The sequence below is a fragment of the Lepidochelys kempii genome, chromosome 1 (genome assembly GCF_965140265.1).
Source record: "Lepidochelys kempii isolate rLepKem1 chromosome 1, rLepKem1.hap2, whole genome shotgun sequence".
Taxonomy (NCBI): Eukaryota; Metazoa; Chordata; order Testudines; family Cheloniidae; genus Lepidochelys; species Lepidochelys kempii.
This window is the reverse complement of record NC_133256.1, coordinates 217,804,577-217,825,214: the sequence shown is the minus strand read 5'-3', so window position 1 is coordinate 217,825,214 and position 20,638 is coordinate 217,804,577. Positions and strand designations below refer to the sequence as shown.

The 20,638-nt window shown below is 43.2% G+C and overlaps 2 protein-coding genes across 21 annotated transcripts in view; one reads left to right on the top strand and one right to left on the bottom strand.

The window, feature by feature from the left end:
* The window catches only part of TSPAN11 (tetraspanin 11), a 219,821-nt gene that overhangs the window by 186,467 nt on the left and 12,716 nt on the right, over positions 1–20,638 (top strand). For 8 of the 12 annotated variants that reach the window (XM_073314376.1, XM_073314456.1, XM_073314474.1 and 5 more), the window contains one exon: positions 2,984–3,422. The exons of 1 other annotated variant lie outside the window; for it this stretch is intronic. In XM_073314376.1, the coding sequence (XP_073170477.1) occupies positions 2,984–3,040 (57 nt within the window). In that variant the 3' untranslated portion in view covers positions 3,041–3,422. Of the gene's footprint in view, positions 1–2,554; positions 3,423–20,638 lie in introns of those variants that run through there. 3 more of the 12 variants (XM_073314493.1, XM_073314414.1, XM_073314512.1) reach the window with 2 other exon arrangements.
* TSPAN9 (tetraspanin 9) overlaps positions 12,125–20,638 on the bottom strand; it is a 266,949-nt gene continuing 258,435 nt past the window's right edge. For all 9 annotated transcript variants that reach the window (XM_073314292.1, XM_073314272.1, XM_073314331.1 and 6 more), the window contains one exon: positions 12,125–19,134. In XM_073314292.1, coding sequence (XP_073170393.1) covers positions 19,063–19,134 — 72 coding nt within the window. In that variant the 3' untranslated portion in view covers positions 12,125–19,062. The remainder of the gene's footprint in view (positions 19,135–20,638) is intronic.

Sequence of the window (20,638 nt, the reverse complement as noted above, 5' to 3'; positions counted from 1 at the left end):
CATTACCTGCCGGCAAAGCTGCTGCTGTTTAGAGAGGATAAAGTGTTAGCAAGCAAATGGAAACACCTACCATCCAGGCCCTGATCCTGGTCATGTGATGACCTCTCTCTTGGCCAAAACCAAGGATTGAGACGCGGCCCTGGACAGCTAAAAGTGTAAGTGTCTATAGCTTGCGCTCAAGAGCCAGGCTCGCCAGGCAGAGCTGTAGCAGAGTCACATCCCCGGTGGATCAGACGCAGATGGGAACGCAGAACATCCTGATCCGTGTGTGGGGGGGTGTGGCACTCTGGGGGTACACGCGGTCTGCCTCCACAGTGCAGCTGGCAGCACTGGGGCTTCATCCATATCAAACTGCCTTTGCAGCATAGACCCCGTTGTATGGTTATAGCAACAGGCCACACAGATACCGGTGGCAGCATGGTGGTGGGGTATGCAGGCACTGGAAGATATAATGGCAGAACCCCTGGTATGGACACCTGCCTACAATTGCAGTGTAACAGGTGATAGCACTTGTAGAGCATCTTTCAGAGGAAAGATAGAGGCTTAATAATAAAAGTTAGACAAACTTACTTTATAGTCTTTTACATAGGAATTACCCGACCAGACCAGCCCAGCAGTCGATCTAGTGCAGTTTCCTGTCTCAGACAGTGCTCAGATGCTTCAGAGCAATGTCCAGGCACTATGATGCGTTGGGGCTCAGCTCAGGCCATTAAGGGGCTGTGTCACTATGTTGCCCTGCAACTCTGTGTGCCTTAAATGCTATGCCACTGTGGCTCACAGCCGTGGCACCCGCAGCCAGCAGACGCACATGCAGGTCACACCCTGGCTTCCACCACCATGTTCCCTTTTCAGAATGACCCCCAACACCCTCCTAGTCCCAGATTGCCTCCAAAACCATCTGCCCAGTCGTGTCCAGCCCTCTCAATGAACAGTTATTAAGTTTGCTGCGCCCTTAAAGAGACACCACCCTGCAGCTTTCACAGCCCTGGGTGAGTCACCAGCAGTGAGGAGTGAACTTCGGACCTGAAAGCAGTCGCCTCTGGTGCCTGAGCTAAAAGATCCTTCTCTGTTAGCCTAGCCTCCAGCAGCCTCATCAACATTTTGTGACTCACTCACCACTAGAGGGCGACAGAGCACCACAGTGAGTGCGTGAAATCTCAGAGTGGCCAGTCATGATAACCCTGCCCATAGGGGAAGTTTCTGCCTAACTCCCTGTGGTTGGGATGATACAATCATTATAGGTTTCAGAGTAACAGCCGTGTTAGTCTGTATTCGCAAAAAGAAAAGGAGTACTTGTGGCACCTTAGAGACTAACCAATTTATTTGAGCATAAGCTTTCGTGAGCTACAGCTCACTTCATCAGATATATATCGTGGAAACTGCAGCAGACTTTATATATACACAGAGAATATGAAACAATACCTCCTCCCACCCCACTGTCCTGTTGGTAATAGCTTATCTAAAGTGATCATCAGGTGGGCCATTTCCACTGTATTGTTTCATATTCTCTGTGTATATATAAAGTCTGCTGCAGTTTCCACGATATACATCCAATGAAGTGAGCTGTAGCTCACGAAAGCTTATGCTCAAATAAATTGGTTAGTCTCTAAGGTGCCACAAGTCCTCCTTTTCTTTTTACAATCATTATAGGGGCACTGCCAGCTCCTCAGCACAGCTCAGAACACGTAAATCAGCATAGCTCATCTGAAGTCAATGGAGCTGCTCTGGTTTACACCAGTCAAGGATCTGGCCTATGCTGTAAACAAACATTGCGTTATTTGTATTACGAATAGCACCTAAGCTCCCTTCTGGCCTTAGCATCTGTGAATCCCCCGGTTCATTCACTTCCTTCATGGGCCATGGGGGGAACAGGTCTGCCTGCATTGCCCTCAGCATGCTCAGAACACTTTCACCTCTCCACGGAAACAACAATCACTGTAATCAAATCTCATGCTTCATGACTTCAGCAAGTCACATGCAGGGGATAGGAAAATATGTTTTCCCCTGATGCACAGCTGGTCAGAAGACGTATTCTGGGTTGTCCACAGCTGGAGTCAGGACATCAGATGGGCTGGACCAGTGCTCTGAGGGGTACCCAGATATTTCTGAGTGCACACATCATAATGCCATAAAGACCAACCCAATCCTCATGGGCAGTGTTATGTGAGTCTTACAGTTCGGGTAGCCACAATATCCTTATTCATGTGTTGCCCCATTTCTTAGCTGGGGCCTCTGAAGTTACATTTCATATACCAGCACATGACCATGAATGGCAAGAAGATGGGGAGAAAGGTTACCAACTGTTAACCCAAATACTACAGGATATTTTGCTATCCTGTTACTAGGGTGTCAGGGTAAACTGATGTTAGCAAAGCCTTCTCTTCCCCTTAGGCACAAGTGGCCCAGATGATGGACTAAGTGGTTGTGTAAGACTGCTCACTGGTAGGGGGGACCTTAACCAGATTCATTCTGACCATCCCAATAGCAGCCCTTCATCCTAAAAATATTACTGAATGCTCCAACCTCGATGAACACTTGGCATTGTACCTTTCAGAGTCCGGTATAAGCACACCCCAACAAACTGTTGATTGGTGGATGCTGAATGCTCTCAACCCTTGATGTCTTGCAGCCTTCCTGGTGTTTCTCCTTGGACTCTCCCCAGTGGTTTGCCTGCTGAGGAGCTGTGCTAAGGATGTCCACTTGGATAATGACCACAGGAGTTCTGTTGGATTTCTGTTGGAAATATTGTTTTATCTTTCAAATCTCTTCTCTTCAAGAACAAATTTGACCCACAGCAAATAGCCAAAGGATCATAAGGGAAGTTTTACAATGTTTTATAGAAAGCCCAGCTAACACACTGTGGAAGTAACAATTTTTATGACAGTTTGAGATGGTGTCTCATTGGAAATATAAATTTGTTAATTTTATCAACATATGATCCTGTTCCAGAGCTATTACAGTATGTTAACTTAACTCCATACAGGTAATGAAGGACTCTCCCTCAATGCACCTGTGGCCAAAGGAAATGATCTCTTTTTAAATATGTGTGCTACATATACCGGGACAAAGCAGATTTTATTAAGTGTCATGTTTTGTCACAATAAATGATCTAAAATACCCAGGTTCCTAAGTAAATCATCAAAATTATTATATTTGTATTATTATACACATCTGTACAGGAAAAATGGCAATGTTTTCTATTCTTTTAACTGAGAAAGAGTATGTGACCCATAAGGAGAGTATCAAAACACGTACGCACAAATAAAATTAAAATTGTATATGAAACTTTAGCAGCTGAATTTCCTAGATTTAGAGCCCTTAATGTTGCATTCCTGTAGATTTTCTTTGTAATATTAATGTAACATCATTCTAGCACCCATTGTATCATACATTTTTAATCATGCAGCTATCTCCAGATGATTTTTATTAGCAAAAGTATATCTATCTATATAAATAAAGTATATTCTAAACTACACAGTACTGTACAGGGTTGTTGATTTTTTAACATAGCTATTGCTTTTATGGAACACTTAAATGCATTTTTAATTGATTTCACACAAAGCACCTAGCATGTGTCTACTCCTGTTCACCTTACGGAATACTGTATATAGTGTTTGGTATTGGAGAAGATGACAGGTGGAATTTAAACAAAAATTCCTGATTGTTTTCGCTGCATTATGAAAATGTGGTCCATTTGACAGTCCAAGAAGGAACCTTCTCTTGGAGGGGTACAGTGAAGATGCAAGTGCTGTGATGAGGGGGGAATAGATAGCTAAGTAGAATCATGTTTATGTTTACCTGTGTCTTCTATCTTTCTGGACCTGGAACTGCAGGTGCCGGTGGACAGGACAATGGGACATAGAGAGGATCTCCATGATAGTCGCCCATTTTGAGATCCATTATGAGCAAGCTACTGTTTCCTTCGATGATGCTCCAAATCAGCATTGTGCAAGATTTTCACTGCAACTATGTTCGTCTGTGTTACACCCGATCAGGGGAATAATGTATGGACATTCAGTAAACAACACACAGTCAATTTTTGTGACTGACAACTGGAGGAGTAAGACACCTAGGTTGAGCTCTTCAACATTGCTTCAGACCCTTTACGCTGAGGAAAAGGAATGGAGCAGCATGAAGGGGTCCTAAAACCCCCAGCTGCAGCTGGGGAAGGATTCCCTGGGCACAGACACTGCCTTAAGGTCTGCCTTCCAAAGACCCCCTCACAATCCTTAACATAGGGAGCATGCTGAAGGACATGCCAGAGGTAGGGATACAACACACAGCGCTGTGGTGATTCTGAGCAGTGCTGCAGCCCATAACCCAAGAAGGCTGTTGTGTAAGTTACATGGGGGACAGCCCCTGGGGCAGCCCAAAATCAGAAGCATGGAGAGATGGCTTAAAGCCACCTTAGCACCACCCGCACACCTTGGCTGTGAGTTCTGTGCTGCACTTCTAGAGACACAGCCTAGAATCTCACCTCTTGTTCCAAGGTCACATGCTTAAAGTATGATCCTTCTAGGAAATGGGATATGTAAAAATGGCACCTTCTCACACACCACCTCCTTGGCAGCAGCCTCCAGTATTGACAGTTGTGTTTGCTTCCTGACTTAACACAATTACTTTATAAGAGCTGCAGAGCCATGAGATCATTACCAGAACCTGTTCCAGCTCACACATCATCAACAGAATTATTAAGTAAGTTCCAGATGCCGATGCTGTAGTGCAGGTGATGTGTGCCCAACTTGAGTCTCAGATTCCTGTTGAACATTGCAGGGCTGGCAGCTAGATAAACATCTTTTTTTCTTTTCTAGTAAACTGTGCACAAATACACAGTGACAAACCAGTGACATCTTTACAGAGTCACTTTTCAGAGTAAAACCCACTATAGAGTCCCATATCCTGGACTAATTATATTATGGGGTGAACACATCAATTAGGTTCTAAAACTGGGAACAGTGGCAAATTTGGAAGCCCATCACACAGCGAGGTCAATGTTACAGAAAACAGTATGAGCGGGAAGTGTCAATGATTTCCCTTGTGATCCTCACACATGAATGTAGCAGTGAGATACAGGCCTACGTGCCAGGGTGGAAAAGAAGGAAAAAATACTATAGTTTTGTTTTTTTAAAGGCGGCAACTGGTTAACTGAAACATGGTGCGTTGTAGGGCACAGAGTAAAGCATATTTGTTTTCAAAGCCCTTTGGTTAACCATCAAAACCAGACGTTTCTGGAACAATGAAAAAACCCACCAAAGACGAATGAACAAAACAATTGTCTTGAAATCATGCCACTAACCTGATTGAACCAAATGTGATTATAAATGTCCATAATATTACAACAAGAGAATATAGCTCTAGAACAGGCATACAAAACCATCTTCTTCCTCAGCAGGCCCCAAAGTTCAGTCAATCGGCCAAGCCCAGAGACATACTCTTGCGGACAAGAAGAAAGTTGAGCAACGGTAGGGTTTAACTACAAGTGGGGGGAAAAAGTAGCTTCTTTGCATCCACCAAAGAGAAGTCACAGCCTCAAGTTCCTGGCAAGTTGCCGATATGCCTTTCCAGATCCTATTGTTTGGCACTCTCAGAACACTGGGTATTTTGTCAGATTTGTTGACATCACTAACATGCTTTATAAATTGGGCAACAAATCCACATTTGTCTACCCTTTGGATGTTCATCTTGCCTTTTAAGATGATGTCAGGGAAAGGGGCTGTAGATGTTTGTGTTTTGCTTTTTATTATTATTATTATTATTAGAGAGACAAGGTGGGTGGTGAGACAGACAAGCTTTCACAGAGCTCTTCTTCAGGTCTGGGAATGTTACTCTGTGTGTCACAGCTAAATATAAGGTGGAACAGATGGTTTAGCATAAGCAGTTAACACATATTCTTTCTAAGAGCCCATTCAAGGTGAAGTGGCCGATTATACCTCTGTAGTCCTAGGACAAAAAAGAGGGGGATAGTGGGTTACAGATTGTTGTAATAAGCCATAAATCCAGTGTGTCTACCCAGTCCATGATTTTTAGTGTCTAGAAAAGTTATGAATTTAAGCTCCCAGGCTCATCTATTGAAAGTGTTCTGCAGGTTTCCTTTGAGGATGAGGACTTTGAGGTCAGATATAGAGTGATCACTTTGTGAAAAGCATTCACCATCGGTGATATGGTATTTCTGTCTTTTATGATTTTTCTGGTTGAGTTTATTCAAGAGCGTAGTGATTATCTCGTTTCACCCACATACTTGTTACTGGGGCATTTACTGGACTGGATGAGGTACACCACATGTTGTGATAGGCATGTATAGGACTCATGGATCTTGAAAGGTATGTTGCTGATGCGGGGGGCATTGATCATCACAGCAGTGGCGGTATGTCTATAGGTTTTGCATCTGTTGTTATGGCAGGGTCTGGTGCTACATTCAGTTGGTGTGTCCTGGTCTGTGGTGAGCTTGCTTTTGATGATGAGTTTGGGGGGGGGGGGGTTTGAAGGCCAGAAGAGGGGGTTCAGGAAAGATTTCTTTCAGGATGTGGTCCCCATCAAGTATGTGTTGTCATTGTTTAATGATACCCTGTATGGGTTCCAGAGTGACGTGGTTGGTGACAACTAGGATGTATAGTTAGAGGGTATTTTTTTTCCTGTATTGAAGTAGATTCTCTCGAGGTATTTGGGTGACCCATTCCATGATGCAATCTACTTTTCTGGTGCAGTGTCCTTATTTAGTAAAGGTGAAGCTGAAGTTTTAAAGTGTATATCCTGGACTTTCTCCTTGGAGCATATGCTGTGGCATCTGAGTGCCTGGCTGTAGGCAACAGATTTCTTGGTGTGTTTGGGGCGGTTGCTGGATCTGTGAAGGTAAGCGTGGAGATCCATGGGTTTCTTGTACGTAGCTGTTTGTAGGGTTCCATTATTGAAGCTGATTATGGTGTCCAGGAAGTTGATGGTGTTGGAATGTTCTACAGAGAATTTGATGGATGGGTGATGGTGGTTGAAGTTGTGGTGATATTCTATGAGCGAGTTTAGGTCGTCCATCCAGAGGATGAAATCATCATCAATGTATCTCAGGCATACCACTGGTTTTATGGTGCACTTGGCCAGAAATTCTTCCTCAAGGTCGCTCGTGAAGAGGTTGGCATATTGGGGAGGCATCCAAGTACCTATGGCTGTTCCTATGGTTTGGACAACGTGTTTGTTGTTGAATGTGAAATTGTTATGGGTGAGGATGAAATGGATGAGTTTGGTGATGTGTTTGGGGTGGATATTTGAAGTACGCAAGCAGTGCCATCATTGTGAGGGATGTTGGTGTAGAGGCAGGTGACAACATCCATCATGATAAGGATGGTGCTCTGAGGAAGGTTGTTAGTGTTGCAAAGTTTCTGGAGGAAGTAGGTTGTGTCCTAGAGGAAGCTGACCCCTTGTGTGGTGAATGGTTTTGATGATGATTTCTATGAGTCCTGATATTCATAGAAACCATCATCAAAACACTCATCACAAAAGCACCAGCTTCCTCCAGGACAACCATACATTTCTTATCAAAGATTAAGATTTAAGGATAGTGGAAACCGCAAAGTTATATATAAAATAAAATCATAACATGCTTTCTAGAGATTAAACTTCATTTAGCAGGCTGACAGTTTATCTACAGAAGGTTACCTCACCTCAAATGTCTTTTGCAGCATTTCAACCAAGCCTAACTGAGATCCTGTTTTCATGAATGTAAACTCATTGTCCATTTACTTCCTCGGGTGCAGGATAAAGTGATGTCTCCTTGCCTTCTTCTTAAATCCCCGGAGTTCACAGTCTTTGTGCATGGTCAGGCTAACCCCCATGGCTTGCTTTTGCCTCTGTGCTCCTTTCCTGTTGACTCCCTATGTAAATGGGGCTTCCATTGTGTTGGGATACAATGCTTAATCTACCAGGCTGACATCCTTTGTCAAAACTCGTTTGTCAACTCTGCCTTGGACACAGATTTTAAAACATATTTTCAGTACATAGACACATCTCCTTAAATATCATCCATGCAGACATCTCACAATGATTAGAGACCTCACATGACATCATTTATGGATAAATACTACACCAGGGATGTGTGAGTGAGTTTGTCAGGCCTGTTAGGAGGTACTGTTACAGAACAGTGAACCCTCTGCCATATGGTACAAATGGACCTCTGTGTCACACTGCTCCATTAACCAGCTTGTAAATTGGATGCAAATGTAGCCCTCATTCAGGTTAATGACCGTTTACCCTGTTACCATTATTCCGTCAGTATCCATTCTCTATCCTGGTTTAAGGGATATAAAGAACAGATATGCCTTGAATGATTAATAATTATGGATTCCTGTTGGTTCTCAATAAAATTAGAAAAAACTATCCACCTTTATCCCAAAATATTATCCATCTAAGAAAAGACAATAAGAAAAGAAGTACTTGTGGCACCTTAGAGACTAACAAATTTATTTGAGCATGAGCTTTCGTGAGCTACAGCTCACTTCATCAGATGCATTCAGTCACTGAATGCATCTGATGAAGTGAGCTGTAGCTCACGAAAGCTCATGCTCAAATAAATTTATTAGTCTCTAAGGTGCCACAAGTCCTCCTTTTCTTTTTGCGAATACAGACTAACACGGCTGCTACTCTGAAATAAGAAAATGGTTCACATCAGGTGAGACACTTTGTCTAAGGACTCACAGATCAGCCAAGGTCGGGAATTCCTCTCCTCAAGAATAGAAACTAAAATGGCTAATGAGAGTATTGTTAATCACCTAGGCAAGAATCTCTCCAAATTTACATATGCATAAAACCTCTTTTTCCCCTCCAACCTAGCTAAAAAGAGCTCCAAGTTACCAAGCAAGGGTCACACCCTGCTTTCCTGTGCAGTGTTTCACCCCAAAGTATAAACTATACATTATTCACTGTATGTTTGATTTATAAGGAAAACAATCTCTTTCACCTACAATTAGACTCTGTACATTTATTTGTCTTGTGAGTCAAATCTACGTCCTTCTGCATGTGAAAAATGCCTCTTGTCCTACTGCTGTGTGCAGTGTAGTTGTAGCCGTGTCAGCCCTGGGATATTAGAGAGACAGGGTGGGTGAGGTAATAGCTATTATTGGCCCAACTTCTGCTGGTGAGAGAGACAAGCTTTCAAGTCAACCAGCACTCTTCTTCAGGTCTCCTGTAGACCTCTGTGTGATCTGTGGGCTCGAAAGCTTGTCTCTCTCACCAACAGAAGTGAGTCCAATAAAACAGTGGTTCTCCACCGGGGCTCCCGGCCCCCCGAGCCCTTTCAAGGGGGCCGCGGAGCGCTGCAGCTGAAACCCAGAGCCCGAGCCCTAGCACCCCCCACAGGGCTGAGTCCTGGAGCCCCAAGCCCTGGTGTTCCCTGTGGGGCAGAAGCCCTGAGCCCGTCGGCAGAATTGGGGTCATGGAGGGCATTGCCCCCAACCCAAACTGCAGCACAAGAGCACGGCAGTCCCGGGAGTCAGCTCCGCACTTTCCTCCCCACCCCCTCCCCACCCAGGTCGGAGGTGGGAAGCCAGAGCCAAGCAGTGCAGGGCAGCTGCTGCTCTGGCTGGTGCCTTGCGTTCCCTCATCTCCTGCTGGTGCCCTGGGTTGAAGCTGCTCCTCAGCTCCCAGTCCCCTTTGCTCCCACAGAGGCAGCCAATAAGAGCCCCCCAGGTGGGGAGAGCTCCATGGCTGGCAGACCACTCCAGGAACAGGGACCACAGGGGTGCCTTCCCAGCACACAGCCCCTAATACCCCTCTTCCTACACCCTGAGGCTACACCCTCCCTGCACACAGCCCCTAGCTATGTCCTCCCTGCACCCTGAGCTACCCTCTGCCCACACACAGCCCCAGCTACCCCCTCCCTGCACCCTGAGCTACCCCCTCCATGCACACAGCCCCTAACTACACCCACCCTGCACCCTGAGCTACCCCCTCCCTGCATACAGCCACTAGCTACGCCCTCCCTGGACCCTGAGCTACCCTGTCTGCACACAGCCCCTAGCTACACCCACCCTGCACCCTGAGCTACCCCCTCCCTGCATACAGCCACTAGCTACGCCCTCCCTGGACCCTGAGCTACCCCCTGCCCACACACAGCTCCTAGCCACCCCCTCCCTGCACCCACAGCCACCCCCTGTGTGCTCACAGCCCCAGCTACCCCCTCCCTGCACTCTATGAGCTGTTTTCAAGCTTTTTGAGCTAAGTCCCTGACCTTTGAGTTATCATTTTTGGTTGCCCCCCCCAACCCAGACAGGCTGGGTGGCCTGCTGAGGTGAGTCAAGGGGTGGAGGTGGCACTCCCTCCCTGGTCCCTACCATGCATATGTGGTTCAAGCCCCACTGGCCCCTGCCCCCCTGAAAATAGAAGTCAAACTACGCCTATGCTTGAGGGCCATGCCCCAAACCCCCCACCCCTGCTGGGCCCTGGAGTTTCTATAGCATGTCGAGGGCGGCCTCAGAGAGAAAAAGATTGAGAACCCTTGCAATAAAAGATATTACCTCCCCCACCTTGTCTCTCTTGTCCTATTGTAAGTCCTAAATAAGGCAAAATGCATGTGTACAATCAAAGAGCGTATGGAATATGTCCATCAAATTTAGAAGGGTATAAGGATTTTTTGTTTGTTTGTTTTTATCACAAATAATTGTTGCGCTCTAGAAGTAATGGAAATTGTGTGGTATAAGGAAGGAGAAATGTTAAAAGATATAAACCAGAGTATAAATCTGGGCTAAGTAAGAGAAATTGCTTAAAAGAGGGGATCCTAACTGATAATCGGGGCTAATCATGAAACACAATCCTTGAAATGAATCCAACTTAAAAAGCCTCCGATAAGAAATGGATTGAAGACGTTTGTTTTACACCAACGCCATCTAGTGGATACCAGTGAAAGGAGCAAAGAAACGGAAAGCTAAAACCTAAGCACTCACTTGGCATGTGTACAGTGGGAATAAGAGGGTTGCCCCCTCCTACAAGCCCTGAAACCAGAGTCACCATATGCTCGGGAGAGTTGACTGAACCTAACACAAGAAGCTGCAGAATCCCCAGGGCAACCAATGCCTGGAGCTATAAAATCTAAGTGGCACCTTGGCAAATTCATAAATTGACCGTCTTTCACTCTTACAAGGGTTATATCTTCAAGGGAGAGTCTTCACTTGTAGGAATCAATCCCTGCGCACCACTGCAACATTCTCAGGAAATCCCTCACACTCGTATATTAGCTGCTCACAACGGCTGCTTGTCAGGTTTCAGAGCAGTAGCCGTGTTAGTCTGTATCAGCAAAAATAAGGAGGAGTCCTTGTGGCACCTTAGAGACTAACAAATGTATGCCCAAATAAATTTGTTAGTCTCTAAGGTGCCATAATGGCTTCTTGTGTATCTCAGCTCCACTGCCCAGTATCAACATTGCCTCAACTGCCCCAAACCTATACAGCCAAACGCCACACATTTTCCAAAGAACCATACGTTCTCAGCCCCTCTGCCAATGATGCTGGCTTTGATGCCCTATTCATCTCCTGCTTCAGTGCCCATCTCCAGGCCTATGTGAGGAATACCCATGGCATCTCAATAAGCCAAGTGACCACCCGCCTCTCACTGAAGTCCCCCCTCAAAGACTCACTTCTTCAGTAATGCCCAAAAAGAGGAGAGCCAAACCACGCAGGGAAAAACCTTCTGACTTGCAGTGTGTCCTCAATTCTCAGTTTCTATTAGACAGTAAAGCTTTCTGAGGCAGGGACTACCTTCCTTCTGCACCTTGTGTAGCCCCAACCACATTACCACGGCTTTACAAGTAACACCACAGAATGTAGGTACTGCTGGCACACAATCCTAGGAACTCTCTTTTATTTTCAATTACCCTTTTAAACCCAGCATTATTTGTACTCTTGTTCAGATCACTCCCTGTGGAGTAATACTGTCACCTTCTCTCTTCACCGCTCCTCTTCTCTGTTCATTTGTTATAACAGAGCGTTTGTAGGAAATAGAGCATTGATACATCAGGGAATCTCAGTGACCCCATCTGTTAAAATACAGACATGTCTCTTGGCTTACTTTTAACAACTGGAGCTGCTAATTTTTTTTGGTGGGGGGGGGGGGCAGGTGAGGGGAATAAAGGTCAAACATACATCCCTTTTCTTATGTCCTTTATTTTCATATGTAATACTAATACAAAATAATTTGTACAAAGGCTAAAGTAGGTATTGCATAGAAGGAACACCGGTGTGAACGTAACCTGGATGGAATGGCACATTAGGTTCTAACAGCTACCACGCATACAAATGTTCTGGGTCTGCAAGTGTATTTCTGGTATAAAAATATCTCCATGTTTTAAACAAGAGCTAAGTGACGAAGCCAACAAATTAAGTTTAAAAGGAAATTATTTCAGGACACTAATTGTGCCTTATTGCATTCTGCTTCCCCCCAATTCCCTTTTACACACAGACCACATTGCCAGAAATATATTTGTTGGGAAAATGTCCTTTTTCTCCTTGCTATCTTTATTCCAATAAACCACTGCATCTTGGATGCAATACAAATGATATGCTTAGTTTGTCTAAAGGTGTGGTATCAAAAATACTGGGTGGATGAGTTACATTACACTCCACTTGTGACTTTCAAATGCGCTTTTTGGTATATTATTCTCCTACAGATACAATGTCGGAACTCGAGTCACTCAATGCAACATGCACAAGATAAAACCCCAAAGGCAATGGAAGTTCACTTGTGTATAATTGTGACTTGATGTTAATACCGACTATTCAGCCTACCAATGGACAAAGAGTGCACTTTATTTCCACCGCCAGTATCACAGCTATCAGCGTTGGGCAATGTCACCAAATGTTATCAAACTGATATTTGGTTTTAGGTGCTAAAGGCACCTGCATTTCTATTTGGTGTATCATCATCAGTTCCTCAGCCCCCTCCTCTCTCCCCTTTACCACAGCCACAACTAGGGAGCTGTCCATCACTTAGGCAACTAATTTTTCAGTGATTTCCAAGACCCACCTACCCTTGCAACACTTTGTAACGCTGAGACAAACACTCAAAATTAAGGACTCATCCACCCCAAATGAGTTCCGTGGTTTATGGGCAGGCCCTAACTGTGAAGTACTGATCCTCCCCTCTCCCTCCTTAGCCAAGACCCTATTACAAATATTTCCCTAAGCCTCCCACAGTTTTGCCCTAGCCCTGGAAAACACCCTCCCGGCAGCCAATTCCCTGCCTCTGTCCCTCCCAGTGTCCCCATTTCTCTCTAACTCCGTGAAGGTTCAAACTCTTATTCTGACAGAATTCATTCCAGGACAACCCTTCCTTCCCAGTTTGACAGTCAAAACAACTGGCATTGGGGAAGCAAATCAAGTGGGAATCTTGTGCTGGGGTACTTGTTCCAGACAATAGTCTCAACCTGTTCCTGCTTCCACTGTACCAGAAACTCTGCACAGCCTCCTAGCACTACAGTCCCCTGAGGGTGTTTACACTACAGTGAAAAACCCATAGCTGGCCTGTGCCAGGTGACTCAGGTTTGTGGTTCTTGGGCAGCGGGGCTGCTTCATTACAGTGTACACTTCTGGGGGGCTCGGACTGGAATCTGCGCTCTAGGACCCTGCGAGGTGGGAGGGTCCCAGAGCTTGGGCTCCAGCCTGAGCTACATTGCACTGAAAGAGCCCTGTAGCCCGAGCCAGGCAATCCCGAGTTGGCTGGCCCGGGCCAGGAGCAGGTGTCTAGTTGCTGTGTAGACATACCGTTAGTAACCCCACAAGCCTTAAAAAACTGGCATTTCTAAAAGTGGAACTGGTTAAGTCGCTACGGGTACAAGCAGAGATCAGCAATAAAGCAAAGATCAGAATTCAGTGCGTGCGGACATAGAGAAGTAAACCTGGCCAATTGTGCATGTACACTAGCAAACAAAAGTGCACACAGGCTCCTGAGAGTATGGCACCGAAATACATTTCCTTGACTACATAAGAAATTATTGGGGAGTGAGTTATTTTTTAATTCTCTTACAGTGATGTCAACTACAGCAGAGTGGACTAAACGCCTTTAAGCACCTCTGGTTTGTATGTTAAGCCAACCTTTTAACAATGAATTCTTACTGTTTCCAGGAGACTGTCCTCACAGACGATGTATATTGGGCCAAATGGGCATCCCTGCACATGGATACTTTAGGGCAGGGGTTGGCAACCTTTGGCACATGGCCCATCAGGGTAATCCCCTGGTGGGCCGCGAGACATTTTGTTTACGTTGACCATCCGCAGGCACAGCCCCCCCCCCGCAGCTCCCGGTGGCCGCGGTTCGCCATTCCTGGCCAATCAGAGCTGCAGGTAGCAGCGGCCAGTGCGTCCCTGCTTTAGGGTGACCACTGCAAAAACAAACGAACCAACGATCTTGTCCCCTTTCTTGATTTTTTATGAGATATAAAGGAGGACTGAAAGGTTTTGAATGAAACATAAAAACCATTAGAAATTCAGGTCTGGTCTCAGCTGGAAGACTCTCCAGTAACTGAAGGACATCACAAGAGCCAAAGGAGTAAAGGCTGAGCAGTTGAGAGGGGAAGGGATATTTAGTGAGCCTTCTTAAAACATTCTTTTGTATGTAACTCCAATCACTAAGTAAAATTCTGGAGAAAGATTACCCAAGACCCCCAACAAGACCTCCAGAAAAATATGGAATTTAATTTCCTGATACTTGCAAAGTAAAAAGCAGGGGGCAAAACAGGGGAACATCCCCCATGTCCAGAAAAAGAACATCAAAAAGTATTTGGCCCTTCTTTATAAAAGCAAAAGGGAGTCCAAGCCCAAATTCCCTTTCTCCCCCAAACATACCCTTTGGCGGGTCACTTATTTTTAACCTCTCCCGAGTGCCTTAATGTACACAATTTGGAACCATTTCTTGTCAAGTGAAACATGAAGCGATCAGAAATCTCATCAATGGCAGGGCTCTCTGGTCACTTTCTTTAAATTTGCTCCTAACAGCTGCTTTGAGAGCTCCTGTAGCAGTTGCTTTAAACATGTAATTTCAGGGCACTTACTCTGCTACAGTCAAAAGTTAAAGATTTGGCAATGCCATGCCAGAAAACTGTCTGACTTAACTTTTGGAAGTATTTTGTTTCATTCTTCTGACACTTGGAGTCTGAGGTACCGGGCACCGTCAACTACCCTTGAAGTCAATGAAACTAAGAACGCGTAGCATCTCACAACTTAGCACCCTGCAAAATCAGACCTGTAGCTGAATCTCTGAACCTTAGCCACCTACCCTCAGTCTTGTGAGCTCCCTATTTCCCCGGTTTTCTGAAGTAGCCACTGTAACTAATTGTGGAAATAAAATGCACTCTGGCCTTGTTTTTTTAATTAGGAATACAGGTAAACATAAATGGCCAGACTGAGGAAAACAGCCCTGGTTTCTGGACATTATGCACCCAGGATTTGAAAGCCACATGCTTGGAAGTGTAAGCAGTTACCTGTCGTAAAGAAAAAGCCCTTTTCCCTCTTGACAGTTCTGACACTGCTACCAAATTAAATATGGACACTCTCTACTGCTATAAGTCTTACCTGCCTCTCTGAAATCCAAAAATGTATCAATCAGATTAAGCTCCTCTACAGTTTAAGCTTATTTATAAAAACTTGGGTGCAAAAAGCACAACAAAATATCATGTATGCAAAATTCTAAAATGACACTTTAAAAAGAAACAAAACTTTGATACAGTTGAACTGAGCTTCAATGATATATATATATATATGTGCATATATAAATACAAATCAACATTTGTATACACTTAAAATACTTTTACTCAGTATCAGTTTTTATTTAAAAACATGCTAAAAATGTGTAGTTAAATAATCAAAGCAATGTTTTGGAAAAATGCACAGACAGCCATCCACCAATGCAAGCAAAAAAGTGCATTTTTAAACAAGATTGCTATCCCTTTCACTGAACAGTTAAAGGACAATTAGCATCTTCTCTGATATATACCAACAAATACAATCTAAAGATATTTTTTATGGCTGGCTTTTGTCACCTTAAGAACAGTATTGCTTTTTCTTTGTTTTCAAAACACAGGTTTTCCTGTTATATGGTTTGATATTCAGCTACTGTACTATAATGCTAATTGTTTACTTAATTTGCTTAATTCCCTTCCCATAGTCAGCTAAAGCGAGACTTGACAATACTGTTTGTGTAATTATTTCTGTTAATACTGTACTTAAAATGCTAAAAGAATTCATGAAAAAAGAATTTTCAATACCTATCTTGCTATCAGGTCATAAAACATAACTGAGCAGTCTACAAAAAATAAGTTTTAAGGGAAGGCAAAATAGCTTTAGTTTTCCACTATGTATTCTGCCTTCATGGTTACTTGTATAAATGCATTTTGATTTCTTTTTTTTTTCCTTTCTTTTTTTTTTTTTTTTTTTTTACAAAAACCAATCACAGATTAAAATTTAAGATTTCAGCAGGTACCACTGTGCGACTTTAGAAGGATCTAGCATCCTGGTCTTGCTTATTTTTCCACCCTTCTGTATTTATGTCTGAGAGAGAAAACATTGGTATTTTAGAAGAGAAAGCAAAATAACCCTACCATAAAAGATAAAGAAGTAGAACGGTGGATTAAAGATATACATTTTTTAAAATGCAAAAATTCAAAACTTGTCATTTTTTTGGAAACTTTGGAGACTATCTTACACATAGCAGCAAATATGCTCAGTGCCAGAGCTCCCATTCTTGACACAGAATGTCTCAAATGGAGCTCAGACACACATGGTCCCAATTTTCGTTACAATTAAAGTCAACCAGTTTTTGTCTTTATTTTCCCCCTCCTCGTTCCTCAAGTCTTTAAAAGGAAATATGAATGTCGCATCAGTCACCAATATGGCCAGTGGAAGAATAACTAAAGGGTATATGCAACCAAACAGCTATTTAGGAAGAACGGATTGTATTATCCTGCACCAATAATATGTGCGTTAGACCCAACTTTTTCAACCTTGAGTGTCTAAAGTTAGGAGCCTAATTCTATATTCTAGGCATGTAAATATGTGGCCTGATTTTCAAAGAGGCTGAGCCCCTGCAGTGCCACTGACTTCTATGCAAACCGTAGGTAGGTGCTCAACCACTCTGAAAGTTAGCTAAATAAGTGACCTGCCTAAATATCAATTTAGATGCCTTTTGGTAGGCATCCAAGTTTGAAAATGGTGGACTAGATTCTCAGGGCCTGATTCTCACTTACATTAACACCCCTTTACATCACTCTCTGTAAAGGGTCCTTAACGTTGGCATAAAGTACATTTACACTCACTTCAAGGCCCCTTTACACGGCCGGAGAGGTGTAAAGGTGCTTTGGGTAAATGAGACTAAGGACCTCAAATTTGTAAGCATCACTGCACTACTTTGATAGCAGATGATAAACATCTGTCCACTTCGACAGCTATCTGGGCCCAGCGGGTAATAAACTAGCTTTGAAATATATTTTAAAATTACCACTAAGTTTTATAGTAAACTTCTGACTCAAATAACACCAGAGTGTCCACAAAATGACTGAAGTTTCATTTTCATTCATACTTTCCTTTGTGAAGCAGCAAAATGTAAGAAAGACCTCTGCCAAAAAAATATAACAAAAAATGTCAAGCAGGGGCCACTATGAAAGAAGCAGCATTCAAACTAGAGAGGAATATGTTCAAGTTTTCTAGCAGGAATGTCGGTAGAAATGTGTGTTGTAATGAGTTCTGAACTATCATGTAGTACGTCTGACTTGGAAAACAGAAGACAAAAGTCAACACTGTATGTGCAAAGATACAAACAGGTTCTGAGCACCTATTTGGAAACTGATTTCAGAGTGAAAACGTAAATCACGCCTTTCCCGCTCTCCTGGGACATACGGCACACCATTCCCCCACTTGCCTTTAACCAGCTTTATACCTCTGTGGTTGTTCCAAAGCTACCTCGCCAGCCTGCCAAAACTGCAACCATTGTCAAGTAAACTCCTGTCAGGAAAGCTGACAATGAGCTGACTGTGCTCCCCTTATGTTGTACAGCACCATGTGCAATAAGCCATCCCACTGAAATCAATGGGACTACTTATAGAGTAAACTACTACTCAATGGGCCAGAGAGTGAGCCCCTTCCTGGCACTGGTGATACACTTACTCACACTGAATAGTATCATGCTAAAAGTAGTCCCATTTAATGGGCCTACCTGAGGCATAAGGTGCTACTCATTGTGGATAAAGGCATCACAATCTAGCCCATTGAGAGTAAGGGGTTCACCATTTAGCCTAGTGAGAGTAAGGGCAACCCAATCTGGCCCTAAAGAAATGAGCCACCTCATTGAAAGGCCTGTCATCAATATGGTAAGGGTACAAACCCACGGTAGCTCAGAAGATGCAGTTAAATGTAGCCTCCCTAGGGACTTTAGAACAGTCGTGTCTTTATTTCCACCTTTTAAACTAATGATAAAATTGTGTCCTTCAAAGATAGCACAGTGGTTCCTGGATTAAAATGTGACAGATGCAAAACAAAACAGTAAGAAGTTACAAATCAGGCGACTAAATTCTAAGGTATCTCCATAATAAAAAAGTATACACCATAAGGTACAAAAAGCTGCAAGTGAGCAGCTCTGATTCCTAGGGTTCTCAGTCTGAGTGGCTTTCCCAAGTCTTCCAGTATGTCAGACATGAGCAGTTTGAGACTTATCAGAAGACTTCAAAGAAGTCTCTCTAGAAGTTAAACACACATCTGTCATGTTATCCTTGCATGTCTAACACCAATTAGTAGAGCAAAGCATTTTCTTAAATAAAGTTAGGGAAAAGTTTAATAGCAGATCTATGAATTAGCGTAGAAAACTGATTTGCTTTTATTATTTTTCCTTTTCTTCTTTGGCAAATAAATGGCAAATGCAAAACAGAACCAAAAAAGTAAGTCAAGTAGCAAGTTGTGCTAGTAATCAGTCAAGTAATGATGACGTAGATTGATCGTTGGGATGAATGCCCTCAGCAGAGCAAAGCTTGATTTTTCTTTTCCGTTGTTTTGCCTTTTTTTAATGGCAAGACAGAAGTGTAGATGCAGTTAACATTTTGAAGATTTAGGCATCATATTTTTTACCAGTCCTATGAATCTGGTGGAAGAGTGTCATGGAGAAGGCCATGCCAAGTATCTGAAAGAAAGCAAATATTATGGGCTAACTATAGTAACACCTTCAAAACTACATTGATGGTATTTTATCTGAGGGTGCCTGAATTTTTTTGACACCCAACACTAATAAAATTCCTCCAGCCAAGATTTTCAGCAGTGATTAGTGATTTTGGGTGCCCAACATCAGACCTTTAAAGGGGCCTGGCATTCAGAGGGCAGGTGATCAGAATTTGCTGAAAATATATCCCCCTTTAAGGTGCCTCAAGCTGGGTTTCCATAAATCACTAGTCACTTTTGAACATCTTGTCCTATAGGTGTGCCACATTGCAGGTTAGCATCAGAAAATCAAAAGAACAGCAAGAAAATCATCAGAGCTCCAACATACAACAAACACAACTGAACAGTGAGAGAGAAACAGTATTAGGCCTATTCTCTTTTTGAAGATGCAAAAAAAAACCATCAGGCCTGGCTCATTTTTTTTATTGGAGCCTGTTTGGTCACTTCTGAATTATTCTTGATCCATATGACTGACAAGTACAGGGGTTGTCATAAAAAATCCATAATTGCAACAGATTACAGAGTTACCAAAGGGCCAAGTTCTGCACAGCGTACAATGGGTTTGCACACAGGGTAGCTTATGATCAAATTTGGCCTAAAGTTATATGCTATAAAGTGTAAGGGAAAAATTATGCCATCTCAGAGAGCATGCTGTGGTTAAAATCAGGGTAATAGCTGGTTTGATTTAAGTGTCAACCACTGCAGTAGTGATAATGCAACAAAACACTGAACTTTCAGTTGAATACTCCAACTCATCAGGAGAGTTGTTCTCTACCTGTTCTTATTTGCGAAGACTAGGAAAGCTGGCCTATCTGATGGGGTTGTGAGGCTTTGTTCCTTGATATCTGAGGTTACTCTAAGTATTTCCCACCTTAAGTCACAAAATATTGCGACACTCCTTGGATCTCTAGCAAGGTGCTCAAAGTCTTCGATAGCTCTGACAACACCTAACCATTGTAAGAGTCATGAAAGAAACTGAAATCGTTTCCAGAATCTTCTTTGTCACACAAGGTGCCATGAAGGCACAAAACTGCTGTCCTTTTAAAAGCACATCTCTCATTCTTCAGTTACTAGACAATAGGGCAGAGCAGGCAGGTTGTTGCTTTTTTTCCAAAGCACAGAAGTTACCCTAAAAACCTACTGAAGTTAATGGAGAGTTAGCTCTTTTTTGTAGGTCTTTTAAAAACTAACCTGTAGAATTCAATCACCATAATTTCGTTTTATGTTCTATAACATGGTTTTATGGCTATAAAAAGCAGATTAATTCTCTAATTAAATTCTACAGGACTTTTCCCCTATGTGTTTAAGTAAAATAAACATTTTTAAAGTATGCTAATTTCACAACTGGCAGATATGAGTGAATCTCTATGGATGGCCACCATTTTGAATTCAGTGTTCTTCACTGCCACTTATAAGTGAGCCTTGAATGTCAACGTGCACATAACTAGATTGTCACTGGACATCATCAT